Below are 16,525 nucleotides of genomic sequence, written 5' to 3' on the forward strand. Positions count from 1 at the left end.
AATTCTGATCCATGAAGACAAGCAGGATGGCCAAGTGGGAGGAGAGGTCCTCAGGAGCATCGTGTCCCTTAGATGCCTCAGAAGGGGGTCCCAGGTGACGGTCAAACACACACACTCTGGTCAGATGGATCCCACCCTTCCCACTCTGGGTGACCTGGCTCTAGTTTCCTGGGTCTGCATAGTGAACATATAATAGTATTTACTTCTTGGGGCTGTTGAGGGGATTAAGGCAGACACGGTGTGGGAAGTCCAGGGCCTGGTGGTCAGAAAGTTTAGTGTCTCTGAGCAATGACAGTTAGTTCACTAGCAAGGATAGGAGCTGGAGGAGTGTCAGGAATACAACAGATTTTCAGAAAACAAAGTTCTGACTTTCAGAAAGAAATCAGCCTGGAAGGTAAAATTACATTAGAGGGTAGGGAAGTGTTCAAATATGTCATTCTGACTGTGCTGTTTAGACAACAAATTGTGGACAGGAAGTGGTTAAACTGAGAGGAGGAGCAGAGAAAGGCTGACTTAGGGACAGAAGGTGACTGACTGTGGGGGAGGCGCCAGTTTTCAGGTGGCCCCTCACCCGGGGTGCTGCTCAGAAGGCAAAACTAGCGCTAATTGGACTTCCCTGACATGGGACTTCCCTTGTGGTCCAGTGGCTAAACTCCAAGCTCCCAATGCAGGGGGCCCAGGTTCAGGCCCAGGTTCACTCCCTGGTCAGGGAACTAGATTCCACATACTGCAACTAAGAGTTCATGTGCTGCAATTATAGAGTCCCGTGTATCACAGTTAAGACCCAGTACAGCCAAGTAAATAAATATTAAAAAAAAAACAAAAAAAACTAGCCCAGAATCCCCCAGCCCTGTAAGGGCAACCCTCAAAGAGAAAGCAGGAGGTGCAGGGGTGGCTCTGAGAGCCATTTTCAAGTAACTCATCAAAAAAGTGCTAGATGCTCAAGTCCCGGCCTTTGCATGCATCTTTCCAACAGCAAATTCAGACCAATCAGAGCTAGAGCACTAGCCAGACAGTCAAGGAAAAGCCACACTTCAGGTGTGAACTCTGAGCAACTACAGACATGGTGACATTCTCTGCAATTTTGGAGTTAAAAGCTTGAGTCAAAGCAGTTGCTGGTCAAGCAGACCAGCACCAGGCAGTAACTGCATGGGGTCTAGAAAAAGCATCAATGGAAACAGATCATCAGGGCAGGACCTCTCTCTTCATCACACTTAGATCATTTAAGGGCCTCCCTGATAGGTCAGTTGGTAAAGTATCCGCCTGCAATGCAGGAGACCCCGGTTCAATTCCTGAGTCAGGAAGATCTGCTGGAGAAGGGATAGGCTACCCACTCCAGTATTCTTGGGCTTCCCTTGTGGCTCAGATGGTAAAGAATCCGCCTGCAATACAGGAGACCTGGGTGCGATCCCTGGGTTGGGAAGATCCCCCGGAGCAGGGAAAGGCTACCCACTCCAGTATTCTGGCCAAGAGAATTCCATGGACTTTATAGTCCATGGGATCACAAAGAGTCAGATGCGACTGAGTGACTTTCACTTCACTTCACTTCAGGTCCTTTAAGGCGGGGCAAAAATTCGGAACCCAGTGCAAGAATCCCAGTGCTTTCCCTGAAGAAAGGGTGTGTGTTTTCTCAGAGAAACGGTGAATCATGGAGTTGCTCATCTTTGTCTTCTTGCTTTGGCTGCCAGGAAGCTCAGAGTTAAATGCACACCTCACCTTTAGTAATTATGTGAGACTATGTGATTTGTAATTAGTGTTCTAAATTCCCCCTAGTCTTTTCTCTCACCTTGATTTTTATTTTAAAAGTTTCCTACTTTAATATATGTAAATTTGGAAGTCATTTCAGATCTACTCATGTAGAGAACAAAGAGGACGGTCATATAGGAGCACTGCCTGTGTATAATGAAAAAGTTTCCGGTCTTTTCTTTTGCAAGCAGGGGGAAGTGAGGTTGACTAAGCCAGGGTGAAGGGAAGAGGGTCAACAGCGAGGAGAGGGAAGGTGAAGTGTTTTTCTTTAAGTAGTGGAAATGAATTTGCCAAAGTATAAAAGAGAGCTGCCTTGGGGCGGAAGGTAGCCCCACCTCGTCTAGAGGAACTGGGCTCCTCCAGGGCTTTCCACATAGGCTGGAGGCAGCAGAAGAGTTGACCTGGGTCTGAGTCACCTGTCAGAAGCGGAAGGAACACCTCCTTTTCTACCCAACTCAAGAAAGTTCACTGGATTGAAAGCAAATGAGACTAGTGTTTTTATAGGACTAGCCTGGAATCTGCTCTAGTGCATATTTTTAAAAAGTAAATCACCCACAAATGTCAGCATTTTATTAAATTACTCACGGCCCCACCAAGTAGACCATGGGTCAGTGGACACAGGCCAATCTGCAAGATGGCGCCCAGCAGTGTAAATGGAACACTGTCCTCAGCCCTTGGCCATTCAACACGACTGTGGGAACCCGGAGTCTAGTGTGGCTGGCACGTTCTCCACATCTGCGATGACCTCTGGATAGCAAGTTGGCATGCAGACCTCCTGACAGAATCAGGGTCCCCTCATTATTGACAGGCTGCCATGAGGGGCGTCGTGGATCTGTGAGGGGCGTCGTCGTGGACAGATGCAATTGAAGAGACAGTACAGGCTCCTGTGTTCAGTCATGAACACACCAGTCACAGGGGCCTGTCGCCAGGTGGGCTGGATGCCAAGTCTCCACTGTGAAGGGGCTGCTGCTGCTAAGTTGCTTCAGTCGTGTCCGACTCTGTGCGACCCCATAGATGGCAGCCCACCAGGCTTCCCCATCCCTGGGATTCTCCAGGCAAGAACACTGGAGTGGTTTGCCATGTCCTTCTCCAATGCATGAAAGTGAAAAGTGAAAGTGAAGTCACTCAGTCGTGTCCGACTGTAGTGACCCCATGGACTGTAGCCCACCAGACTCCTCCGTCCATGGGATTTTTCTAGACAAAAGTACTGGAGTGGGGTGCCATTGCCTTCTCCGGTGAAGGGGCTGCTGCTGTTACTAAGTCGCTTCAGTCATGTCTGATTCTGTGCGACCTCATAGATGGCAGCCCACCAGGCTCCTCTGTCCCTGGGATTCTCCAGGCAAGAACACTGGAGTGGGTTGCCATTTCCTTCTCCAATGCATGAAAGTGAAAAGTGAAAGTGAAGTCACTCAGTCGTGTCGACGCTTAGCGACCCCATGGACTGCAGCCCACCAGGCCCCTCCGTCCATGGGATTTTCCAGGCAAGAGTACTGGAGTGGGTTGCTATTGCCTTCTCCTGTGAAGGGGCTACCACAGAGCAAAGCTCTCGGGTCTCATAAAGAGGCCCATAGGGGAAACCAGAGCAAGTAGGGGCCCCCAGAATGGGGGCTAACAGCTCAAGACAGCACGGGGCGCAGCAAAACTTCCTCCCTGGCTCTGCTCCCCTCACTCCACCCCAGGCTCTCCCCACCCCATCCACAAGCATTTCAAAACAGACTTCAGATCTCAGCCTTCCTTAATGGCCCAAACCCCACTTGCCGAACTCCACCTGGCTCAGCAGCACTTCTGAGTCTCATCTGAATCCCATCTGAGTCCCCACCTGACCTGGTCCTGGCCACCCTCCCTGACATCTCTTTGCCGATTTCAAAAGTCGATATAGTCAAAGCTATGGTTTTTCTAGTAGTCATATATGGATGTGAGAGTATATGACAGAATCCTTATGGTTGGATCATAAAGAAGGCTGAGAGCCGAAGAACTGATGTTTTCAAACTGTGGTGCTAAAGAAGACTCTTGAGAGCCCCTTGGACAGTAAGGAGATTGCACCAGTCAATCCTAAAGGAGATCAACCCTGAATATTCATTGGAAAGACTGATGGTGAAGCTGAAGCTCCAATCCTTTGGCCACCTGATGCAAAGAGCCAACTCATTCAAAAAGACCCTCATGGAGTCGCAAAGAGTTGGACATGACTGAGCAACTGAACAACAACCCTCCCTGAGCTCAGATCCTACCATCTGATCCCTCACTCATTTTGTTTCACCTGCCCTGGCCTGGGGGCTGGGCCTCTGCCTAGAAGGGTAGCCCGGCCACCTCCCTTCACTCAGGTCTCTGCACAAACATCAGCTGACCCACGAGAACTCCTTGACCCCCTTGGCATAAAACTGCATATCCCCCATCAGTTCAATCCACCACCCACCCTGATTCATTTGTCTTTATCACCACAGGACAAGTCATTTTTTTATCTGTCTGGTATTCAAATACAGCTGTGCAAAAGCAGAGGCTTGACTCTCCTCTGTGGCTCTGTCCTAGGCCAGTGCCCAGCACACTGGATGGATGGATGCTTGAATGGCTGGATGGAGGGATGGATGGATGGACAAATGGATAGATGGATGGATGGATGGGTGAGTGAGTGAATGAGTAAGAGACGAACTTCTAATTCAGAGCTGAAGCAGACAATAGTCTCCAAAGTAATGTGCCCCGAGGGCAGATGGTGAGACTCGGAGTGAGTTTTCTCCTACATGTTAAGGACTTTATCACCATCAAAGCACAATGAAGGCAGCACGATGAGAGCCATGGAAATTGCCTGAGTTTTAGAATAATCCAGATGACTTGGCCAAAAATAAAAGCAATTTGATAGAAAATAATTTGATTGAGAAGAAGTTTAGAGGAAAACAATTCAGCCTGAGGGACAATTTGGTCTAAAAAGGACATTCCACCTTATTTTCCAAAAACTAGAATTTTGATGTAGCATAGAAGAGGAATGCAGGAGCCTATTATACAGAGTGAAGCAAGCCAGAAAGAAAAACACCAATACAGTATACTAACGCATATATATGGAATTTAGAAAGATGGTATGATAACCCTGTATGCAAGACAGCAAAAGAGACACAGATGTATTGAACAGTCTTTTGGACTCTGTGGGAGAGGGTGAGGGCGGGATGATATGGGAGAATGGCATTGAAACATGTAAATTATCATATGTGAAATGAATTGGCAGTCCAGGTTCGATGCATGATACAGGGTGCTCGGGGCTGGTGCACTGGGATGACCCAGAGGGATGGGATGGGAAGGGGAGGTGGGAGGGGAGTTCAGGATGGGAAACACGTGTACACCCATGGCAGATTCAAGTCAATGTATGACAAAATTAATACAGTATTGTAAAGTAAAATAAATAAATTAATTAATTAAAAAAAAGAGGAGTGCATTCTTTTGCGCCTTTTCAAGTATGTTGCTTAAATTTCAGAATAGTTTTACTCTCTGCTTTAAATATCTAGTTAACATTTTAGCCAATTATTAATATTTTAATTCTGTTCATTTAAAAATTTTATCATTAAATGTTACACATATAGATAAAAGTCCATAAAACAAATGTACTGCTTAGTGAATTATTATAAACACCCATATAGACACGACCCAGTCGAGAACCAGGACACTGTCAGCCCTCAGGCGCCCCCAAATGCCTTTCCCAACATAGAACCCTCGTTACCCAAAAGGACAGGGCAACCCTGCTTCTGCTGTAATCATATCCTTTCTTGCCTTTATAATTTTCCTCCTGAGTAGACATGTGTACGCACTGCAGCTTAGTTTTGCTTGTTGGTTTTAGAATATTTTGTAAATGGAATCACACCATACAGGTCTGTGTCTGGCATTTTTTCACTTAACAGTATAGCTGGGAGGTTTGTGTGTGTCACATGTGGTTGCAGTATGCTCGTTTTCATCACCGTATTGTGAGGTTGGTAACAGCAAAAGTTTGGAAACAATCTGAATGTCCAAAAATAGGGAACTGGCCAAATAAAGTATGAGTTTACAAATAAAGTATGCAGAAAAGTACTGCATAATCCTATCTTTGCTGAAAAAGAAAACCAAGAGTTAGAGAGTGAAAGAGAAAGAATGAAGGGAAATACATCCATATGAATGTCTACAGAGAAAGGTCCGGAAAAATATGCCACGTCTGACCTAGGCGGAGTGAGTGGGCACAAGGCTCTTTGCAAAGTTTCTTCGTATATTTTTGGACTGACCTAATTTTCTGGTTTTCCTAAACGAGCAGTATTGCTTTTGTAAAAGAAAGGGAAAAAAGGAATTTAAATAATGAAAAACTCATCAAGCAATAATAAGCAACAATCAAAACAAAAAAGGCTGTGGAATTCGGGTGAGGTTTAAGGGAGGGTTTTCCTTCCTAGTTTATTTTAATGCCAATATGTCTCCTCTACTTGTTTGATGATTTTTGTGAATTTTTTTTCATAAAGCGATAGAATCAATGAATGTTTCCGACCACAGTAACACGTTAGTGAGTTCTGCAAATACCTTACACACTGTTTAGTTAATGAAGACCTCTTTGTTGAACATTTCAGCTATTCAAATTTATTTTCACCCACTTTGTCTTGCCTTGCTCTATTTATAATAGATGCAAACAACCTAAATTCACTTTAGCCAAATCTCCGTTTGTCCAAACCGCTCCAGTGGACTGAACTGAATATTCTAAAGGCAGGCAGTCTTCAATGCCAATCTCAGTTCAATCATTTACCGTGAGAGCAACACAGCAGATTAACCTTTCTCTATTTCAACTTCCCCATCTGTTAAAGCGGGGTAAAACTTACACTGTAGGGGTTTTGTGACACTTAGAAAGAAATGTCCACATCAGCATCCACGAGTCACCTCAGGCCAGTCTCTCAGTCTCAGCACTGTTGATGTGCAGGACTGGGGAATTCTGTGTTGGGGGGTCGGGTTGGAGGGGGGTGGTCACGTGCACTGCAGGATGCATTAGCAACCCCTCAGAGCTGTAACAACCAAAATTACGTCCAGAAGTTGCCAACTGCGCCCTGAGGGCAAAACTGCTGTCTCATGTAGACTTGTCCCCCTCTCATAGCCCATCACTGAGGTTCCCCAAATCCTGCTGGTATCTTGGGAATCGGCCCCTTTCCCCACTGAGCCTGCTTAGCCTCGTCAACCAATGCAAAAATCCCACAAAAAACCCAGACAGCTTCCCTCCACTCCGACTTGTTCCCTGTGCTCCATCTGTGGGTGGTGGCACAGGAGAATGTGAATGTGCGCTTTTGTCGTTGACTGTTCCATCTAGAGCAAGTAACCGGGTTTTAGGGCTCTCTTACTTCCCTGGGCCAAAAGCCAGTGTCACCTGTAAGACAGAAGATACGTCCCTTCCCCATCCTTTGTGCCTGCCCAAACCCATGGATGACAATATGTTCGAGTGTCCTGAACGGGAGGTAGGGGGAGGCCTGTAGGTGAGTGAGAAAAGATGAGAACAGATCTGGCCAGACAGGGGGTGGACAGCAGTCAGTCCTGGAGAGAAGAGACACCCTCACACCACTCAGCAGCCTCATCCCAAAGAAGTGATAAGACATCACAGGCAGTGGCTAGCCTGGCGTCCCTAGGATGGCGGGACCCAAGACCCGGGCCTCTTGTACAAGCGTGCATGGCATAGACATCAGCACGGCCACGTGGCCTGAAGGAACCTGTGGACAGAGACGGGGGCATCTATGACTTGCAGCCCCTCTCCCAGCAAGGCTTCAGTGCTGCCAAAGATTCTGGGACCTTTCCCCAATCCAGAGCAGGAAATGTCCCCAAAATAACTGAAAGTGACTGTCTTAAGAGCCCAGTTGAATGGGGACTCAGAGTAAGACATAATTAGCTTTAATATTGGGGGAAAATATCTTTAAGTGGCATTTCCCACACATCTCTGAGTTTGCGGAGAGGCTCAGATGCATTACAGATGCAGATGTCAACATGTCACTTCCCTGCCTTCCCCTTACCTGAGAATGAAGCCCCTGACTGCACACAATGGACGAAGCAGGTGCTTATTCTCCACACTTGCTCCCAGGACAGACATCACTCATCAACTGTGCCATCTTGCTGGCAGTGTCTGAACACAGTCCCAGCATCTTTCGCAGTGCCTCCGAGCAGGCAGCTGCGTGGATCTGAGTTGGTACTCGAGATGAAACCAAGTGTTTCCTTTAGGACCCACCACCACCACCACCACCTCATCCTCCACAAACACATTTTACCACTTTTAAAGTTGGTACATACGTTAACCATCGGTACATATGTTAATGTTTACAAGGTTTATTTTTTCTTTCTCCAAAAAATATTAAATTTATAATGCAGTCTTGAATTGAGTGCATCTCAGAGCTGAAGAAACCCAGCGTTGGTTATTCCTGGCTTTCTGGAGTTTCCTCAAAGGCCATTTAGGACCCTGCCCCTTTGTCCCCAACCCAAGTCACCCTGTTAGCCAGCACCAGCCCAGCTTATCTCCCTCCCTCCCCTCACATTTCTCCCTGTACCCTGCATTGTCTTGGGGAACAACCACTTGTCTTTCAGGACTCAACTTAAAGATCTCTGGAGCCCTTCCTGACCCCAAGCCCCAGCCCCACCACATGACCCCCCTGTGCCCATGCGCACATGGGCATGAGGAGGGGACGCCATGCTGGGCCACTCTAAGGCTTGGGCTTCCTTTGTCCGGCTGCCTTCCTCCTCTTCAGATTGTGAATCCCTGGAGGGCAGGGCTCACTTCACACCCTTCCCAGGGCTGGAAGATGCTCTAATTGGAGCTCAGGGAGACAGGCCAGGGCAAGGCTGGCCCCAGGCAAGTCCCACAGGCAGCAGGTGGAGAATTCACCCTTATCCAGGTTTAGGCAAGGCTGGCCCACAAAATTGAGCAGTCAGAACTCAAGAACCAATTTATGAGCCCACAGTGAGAAGCAACAGCCAGGTGGAGTGGGTGGGCATAGTGGCCTGAGCAAGGCCTGTCCTCCTTGCCACCAAGCCAGGGAAGCCACACGTATTACCCAGGGTTGCTTGGTAGCAGTGGATTCTGGCCAGGACAGTGCCTGATGGGACCGAAACATGTGGTGGCATCAGCTCTGACAGCTGCCTCAATGTCTCCTCGGGGACTGAGGACCAGGTGGGTAGGCCAGGTCACCTCTCTGGGGCATTGAGGCTGGCCACTCCCTCAGCATTGCCGTAAGAGAAGGATGTGTGGCCTTTGGTCTCTGCCTCCAACTGCCCTCCTGATGGACACATTATGTCCTCAAGGTAACCTAAGCACACCTGGGAGCCTTAACTCGCCTTGTGATGACTGCAGTCTGATTTGATTGTTTATCTTTCTTATTTGTTGCCAAGGACCACCCACACCTGGCATTGAGTAGGTGATTAATAATTGGTTGCTTCTGGCTTTGTTTTTCATAGGCTTATGGGTTAGCAATTCTGAAACTACTCTCTGGGTACTTAGGATTGAGCAAATAAGTAACCTGGGATCATATTTCTCACTGGAGAAAGACGTTGCAAATATGGAAAGGAGGGAGATTAGAATAAACTCTATGGTGCTGGGTTGGAATTGGAGGTTCAGTGTGAACTCAAGTTTTAAATATATATAGAGAGTATATATATATACATATACACACACACACATATATATATATATAGAGAGAGAGAGATACATACAGAAGCATTCATAGATGTACTATTTTTTTCTTAGTTCTGACTACTGAGAGCATCTAAGAGTATTGACACCCTAGTAGTAACAAGCATACCCAACACCCAGGTCCTGGTTTCTAAATACCAGACTCCACCTAAAGGAACCAGGGCTCTTGGAGAAATGGCCAGTTTCAGGGGTGGTTCAGGGAAGGTACAAGATGAACCTGGACTATCTTGTGACAGAAAATAAAGAAGGGCTCAGATGATGGTAGGGACATGTCCCAGAAAGACAAAAACCAGTCTGAAGAGTTTCCCGAGGCCAAATTTAAAACAACGTGAGCATCAGAATGATAGTAACAGAGTATAGCTCACCAAATAAAACAATAGTCTGTGAGCCTACAATTATTTAAATAAACAATAAACAAACAGGAGGGGAAAACTCTTCTTCAGAGTTGAGTGCCAGCTAACAAATGTAGAAGGGTAGAATTAGAAAACCACCATTGGCAGGCCAGGACCATTGACGGGTCTAATAGGTGACTGATAAGAAAGGCTATTTATATAGTCTCAGAGCATCAGCCTGGAAGACACTCATTAATTACACAGGGAAGGGACTTCCCTGTGCTCCAAAGGCCAAGATTCTGCACTCTCAATGCAGGGGGCCTGGGTTTGATCCCTGGTCAGGGAACTAGATCCGCATGCGGCAACTAGGAGTATGCATGCCATAGCTAAAGAATCTTGTGTGTTCTAAATATGACCCGGAGCAGACAAATAAATAAGTAATAAAGAAGATAAATATTTTTAAAAATTATACAGGGAAAAGACATGTAGTTTACAGAGGGAAATCTGTCACCATTTTGACCAGCTAATTCAAGTTAACATCACCAGTAATGGAATAAATAGGTGTCCCACAGCATCTGATATGATCCACTTGAGAAGGATACAATATCACTTTTGGATACTCTTACCAAAAATGCATAACCTGAATCTAATCCTGAGAAAATATCAGAGTCACAAACGTAGGTTCACATTCTGCAAAATAACTGACCAGGCTCTTCATAAATGTCAAGATCATGAAAGACAAAGACTAAGGACTGGTTTGAATTAAAGGAGACTGAAGAGACATGACCACTAAATGCAGTGTGTGGCTGGCTTGGATCTGGACCAGAGAACAATTGTTTTCTTTCACTATAAAGGTCATTATTGGGCCTTCCCTGGTGGTCTAGTAGTTAAGACTCTGCGCTTCCAATGCAGGGGGTGCAGGTTCAATCCCTGGTCAGGGAAATAATTTAATTAAAAAAAAAAAAGCATGAAGAATTATCTAGCAAAGTTAGTAGAATTAGTAGGCATTTAGTATATGGTGCTTGCATGCACATTCAGCTGTGTCCAACTCTTGCAACCCCACGGACTGTAGCGGGCCAGGCTCCTCTGTCCACGGGATTTCCCTAGGCAATATATAACACCGGAGTGGGTTGCCATTTCCTTTTTCAGGGGATCTTCCCGACCCAGGGATGGAACCTGCATCTCCTGCGACTCTTGCATTGGCAGGAGGATTCTTTTACCCCAGAGCCACCTGGGTCACTATTAAAAAGGGTGTCTGGTGGGGATCATGAGTTGCCCCTTAACTAGAGGCATCAGAAAGTTCTAGGACAGGAATTTTCAAACATTTGTGTGTGTAAGAATCACCTGGAGATTTTGTTCAGTGCAAGTTCTGCTGCATGTCTGGGTTGGTGCTCAGAGCCTCTATTTCTAACAACTCCCAGGTGATGCTCACAATGCCTTTCTGCTGGCCCAGGGACCACCCTCTGGGTCGCAATGAGGTAGATACAGCTGGGATTAAGACCAGGCCTTCTTGAGCCTAGCTGCACAGGACCACCAGGAAGAAGTGGATTTTATTGATCCTCCCAGTGATTCTGACAGGCAGCCAGGATTAGACCTTCACAGCCTCACCTGTTTCTGTCTTCTCCTATCCACTGTCTGAAGTTCAGACCGGAAGTCTGAATACTGCCATGGCTGCCAAGCTGAATTTGTTGCTGTTCCTCTACTCTGTCCTGTTCCCAGAAGCCAGGTGAATCTTGCTGCTCCTTCACAGTTCAAACACTTTGATACAAGTTAGGTGCAACTCCCCACCCAGAGATCAAGCCCTCTGAGATGTGTGGCTGAAACCCACTGTACCTGGATGCTCACACCCTGTCCCTCTATACTCTGCTCCCAGGAAGCAGCGTCCCGGTCCTGCAACCCAGGCTCCCTTCACACACACAGCACCTCTTGTCTCAGTCCGGTCTCCAGGTAAGAGGAACCAACCTTCCTCCAGGAGGCCTGTGCTGTGATGTCAGTCTAGCTGGACCCACCCGGGTGCTCGCTTCCCCCAAGAGAGAGAGCTGGCTGAGAGCCTGGTGACTCAGACTCACTCATAGCAAGGCACGAAGGGTCTCTGTGGCGGGGATACAGGTCATCCTGCCCCTGTTCATACAGGCAGGGCTCTGCAGCCTGCGTCCATAGGGAACAACTTGGGTGTTGCCCTGAAATTCTAGCCTGGCACCCAGCTCCCCATTCACCTGTTCCCCTCCCACCCACTCTTTCCCTTCCCTCCTCCAGACCAGCAGGTGCCTAGGATCTGAGGGACCTAGAGGAAAATAGGTCACAGGGAGGTGCCACCTAGGTTGTCCCCTCTGGGGAGGGTTTGGTCTAGGAGAGATGTATTTGTCAGGCGTTGAAAACCAACTTTGAGATGGGGGATGGGGGACCTGAATACCATGAGACCACCTCCTTCTCTCCTTCCCCTCGGCTCCAAGGCAAGGGCCAGGGCTGGGCCGACACTTCCCTGGTCCTCACATTCCTGAGGAAGAACTTCCTCCCAATCCAGCACCCACTGCTGCCCCACGCGCCCTGCGGCTGATGTAGCCAATCCCTGTTAGGATGCTGGGGAACCCAGGGAAGGGCTTCATAATCAAGGGGATTAGGGACCAGGGGTGTCGCAGTTTCCAGGAGAATCACAGCTGGAATCTGAGGGAGGAGCAATCATTCTCGGCTCAGACAGGTTCAAGGTCAAGGCCCCAAAGGCTTCTTAGAATAAAGCTCATCCCCACCTCTGACTCCCACTCAGGCTGTTCCCCTCTCCCTCATGAATGTCCAGATGGAAACTCCCAGGAAAGGCTCATTCCACCCTCATGTAGGGAGAAGACCCTTCCCGCCTCCCATCAAATTTCCTGAAGTTTTGCACACTTAGTCTCCCATTGGACCAGGGAGTTTTCAGAGTCCCAGTCCCACTGAGTTCTAGAAGAGGGGCAGGAACCTGGATGCAAATATGAGGTAGATCCCCTAAGAGAGAGGTACCCCATTCCTGGATCTGGAGTGTCCTCCCCGCCACCCCGCCTCCACTATCCTGCAGAATGCCCTTGGGCTGCCCCAGGCAGGGTAACACTTGGCCCCCAATCATACTTTCTGCCTCCAGGTCCTGGCTCCCTGGTGGCTGTAAGAACCTATTTTCCAGGGAGAGACTTCATCAGTTGTTTACAATAACTGTAATTTTCCAATCCCCAATCAAGACCACAACTTGAGGGTCACTCTTGGGTATAAGAGGCAAGTTGGATACTAAAATATTGCAGTTTGTAATGATTAGAGGAATCAGGATTAGATTAGACATGACAAGAATTATGGAGGAAATAAGTCAAGCTATTTGAAATCGAGGTTGTCTTGGAAAATCCAAGCTATATCGTCTCTGTACACGTATTCTCTTCTGTTTTCTAGCGAGACCCTCTGAAAATACTTGAACCTTCCTTCTCTTCACCACTCATTCCCTGTTTTCCCCCAACCTCTCACATCCATTGCATTCATTCCCAATCAACACATTACATGGTTTTTCCATGAGTCATCCTTTATTGCTGTTTGAAGTCATGAATTATTGGCACAAGACGCAGTGGGTTTCAAAGTAAATGACAGAAGGAAACACAGTTTGCAGGTGGGAAGACCCAACAGTGAAGAATCCCAGAGCAGCCATGACCTTGGCCTTGAGGGTTGGGTCTTACTTGTAAGGACTCTGCAGCCAGGACCTAGCCCAGTCAAGTTAGACTACCTGGCCCACAGGTGATCGAGCCACATCTCCAGGGAGCTGAAGGGGTCCCCCAGTTCTCTCTCAAAGACCATCATTGTAGCCTTTTTGGAACCTTCTTCTAGCTGCCAAGTCTTGGCCACAAACAGCAGTGTGACAACCACAAGGACCCTCTCCCCTCTGAGACAGCCAACCTACTCTCCTCACCTGTTCCTTTTCCAATGGAAGCTTCCCCTAACCAGGGCAGATAAAGGCCCCTGCAGTTGGAGAAGGAAATGGCAACCCACTCCAGTGTTCTTGCCTGGAGAATCCCAGGGACGGAGAAGCCTGGTAGGCTTCAGTCCATGGGGTTGCACAGAGTCGGACAGGACTGAAGCGACTTAGCAGCAGCAGCAGAGGGAGGAGGGGGGAGGGGAGCAGGAAAGGGAGGGGGACATGAGGGGGGGGAGTTGGTTTCAGAGGGTTGGCCAAGTTCAGAGGTTGGCCAACCCTAACCCTGAGGAGACGTGCCTGTCCCATCCACCATGGTGGGTCCTCCTGCCAATATCTGAGGGATGAAGCAAAGGGGGCTTCTCAACAAAAGAGTTGCTGCCCCCCCTCCTCTGAGGAGGGCTCCTCCTCTATGAGCTCCAGGTCGAACTCATCTTCCAGGGATCCTCCCACCGGCAGAAGGCGGAACTTCCTCCCTTTAAGTGTGCAAGTGCGGTGCTCGAAGTCCAGGACGGCGTTGTGATCCTGGAGCACGTCGGTCCCAATGATGGCTTCCTCTGCACTCGCGTTGGCCACTAGGAAGGCTGCCTTCAGCTTCAGCTTGCCCAGGGACACCACTGTATCCCAGACGCCCAAGATCTTCATTTCGGCCCCGTTGGCCACTTTCACCACATTCTCAAAGGGCCGCAGTGTATCCAGGTCACCATCGGTGACCTCCTCCCACAAGCTCGGGTGGACCACGGAGACCTGGGCCCCAGAGTCCACCAGGAACCTCACGGGCACTTTGCCAATTTTCCCCTTGAGGTAGTAGCCCTTACCCATGCTGTTGGCAAAGACGATCTCCTTGGGCAGGTGGCTGTGGGCGGCCTCGGGCCCCCCGAAGGTCTTCAGGAGGGTCTCTTTCACAGCCCCGTAGTTTCCCTGGTCCTCGAGACTGAGACCATTGAAGGCCCCCAGGGCGTCTCCCCTGAGGGACTCTTTCAGGAACCTCAGCTTGGTGATGTGGTCCCAGTGGTTGAGGTGGTTGATGACCTCAAAGCGATGCAGCCAAAGGTGTGGGGCCACATTGGCTCCATCGAAAGGCTCTGGGACGAAGGCACGCTCCCGGTTCCTGACTCCGCTCCCGGCCATCCCTCTGCTCCCTTCTGGAACTGCAGCAACAACCCACGGCAGGTAGAGAAAGCCACAGATCAGTGACAGCGCAATCACGCTGGAGAACAAGGCTTCTCTAAGCAGACTGTTGCTGGGTGCCCGCTGTTGGCAGGCTGGAGGGACCAGGCGAAGGCTGTCTGATGGACTGCTGGGCGCAGAGCTGTGGCCTGCTCACACTGCAGAGCCTTTTTGATACCCAGCCTGGGCCCCCACGGCTCCCCATTCGCCTTTGTTCTGGGAGCTCCGCCCCTGCTCCTCCCACTCCCCCTCCCTCCAGCATCCTGTTCGACGGGCAGGATCAGTGCCCCGCCCTTCTGCATCCATCAACGGGACAGGCCGCGGGCAGCCCACGAAGGCCAGCCTGGGTCAGAGGGGGCCTCCTCAGGTACCCTCCCCAGCCTGTGTCCCAGAATAACAGATGAGGACAGGACGACGTTACGACATCCAGGTGTTTGTCATCAGCTAAAGGAAGGTGGAGTCAGGGACCAGAGGCAGGGACCAGGGACCGTCAGCTTCTAAACTGGGGAGGCCCCTTTGCCCTCAGCCTCGAGTGACCCCCTTTGAGTGGTTAAGGGGAAGGAGCTTACATTGACTGTGTTTCTGCTCTGATTGAAGTGAGGGGCTGGGTGTTTCTCATGAGCTCTGAACCAAGTACAGAATCCCATAAGATTCTCTGGAGAGATGGAGGAGAGTCCCCAGAATCAAGAATGCCCATAGTTTCTTTAAATGAGGGAACACATGCACACATTTTCCATGAATGCAATTGCTACAGTAATTTTCCCTGGTTGATCACACCTAATTCAGAGTCATTCTGCCTTCTGGAAGTGAGTGCCAGAATCTGGAGTCAGGCTCCGACTCTAGCTCTGGGCAGGCCCCCTCCTCAGCTTCTCCCCTCTCACCTTCCAGAAACCTTTATAAGAGTCTGTTCCCCAGGTTCTTCAGACCACCTCTTCATCTGGGCATTTGTGGAAAGAGCAGCAAGAGAATTCCACTCCTTTTTATTCCAAGAGGGGGAAGCACCCACTGTGTTGGCAGAGCCAGCAGTGAGAGTCTGGATGGCTTTAGATGGAGGAGGCTGGCTGTGGGACCTCCTGCGGGGCTTGGGGTGGGAGGGTGGAGAGCCGTCCCCGGGCACCCCATGGATACGCAGAAGACAGATCTGGGAGTTCATGGCTGAAGTCTGACTTGGGCTTGTGCAGGGTGGCTGGGGCTACTGGGGGGCCCACACTGATGACCCTGTTTAAATGTCGCCCCTCCACAGAGCCCTCTACTCTGTGCCCACTCCCAGGTGACAACCATGGCAGTGTGCTGTGTGGTTCATTCATAAGTCTGTGTCCTGCCCATGTACGACTGCCTCCAGGCCCGGTAGGAACTGACTGTGGGGCAAGTAGGCGCTCTTTCCCGGGCTCCAAGCCTGCTGAGTGCTGTCACCAAACAGGGGAGATGAAGACAGGAGAGGAGCAAGAACCAGCAGCACACCTGTGGCTCTGAGCTGTTTTTCCTGGCCCAGAGCCTGTCTCACCAACTCCCTGTCCCACTGATCACCTGGTGCCTGGTTGAATTCCAGAGGACCCTGGCTCCAGTCCTGCCCCTGGATGGCCCCAGGGCCTCTGACTATGCCAGAAGACCCTTAGCCCCTGTGGCTGTGTCAGCCCCTCGCACCTGACACAGTGAGCCAGCACAGAGGCAGCTGGGTCAACACCTCTCATCACAGCTGCCTGGCTG

The 16,525-nt window shown here is 49.4% G+C and overlaps 1 protein-coding gene across 1 annotated transcript; it reads right to left on the bottom strand.

Annotated features, from left to right (window-relative positions):
* Window positions 1-14,011: 14,011 nt before the first annotated feature.
* On the bottom strand, window positions 14,012-15,120 carry ASPRV1 (aspartic peptidase retroviral like 1). The gene is given in 2 exon segments (XM_055541744.1): window positions 14,012-14,955; window positions 14,958-15,120. Coding segments are annotated over 2 exon segments (1,107 nt in total).
* Window positions 15,121-16,525: the final 1,405 nt, after the last annotated feature.

This window comes from Bubalus kerabau, chromosome 11 (genome assembly GCF_029407905.1).
Source record: "Bubalus kerabau isolate K-KA32 ecotype Philippines breed swamp buffalo chromosome 11, PCC_UOA_SB_1v2, whole genome shotgun sequence".
NCBI lineage: Eukaryota > Metazoa > Chordata > Mammalia > Artiodactyla > Bovidae > Bubalus > Bubalus kerabau.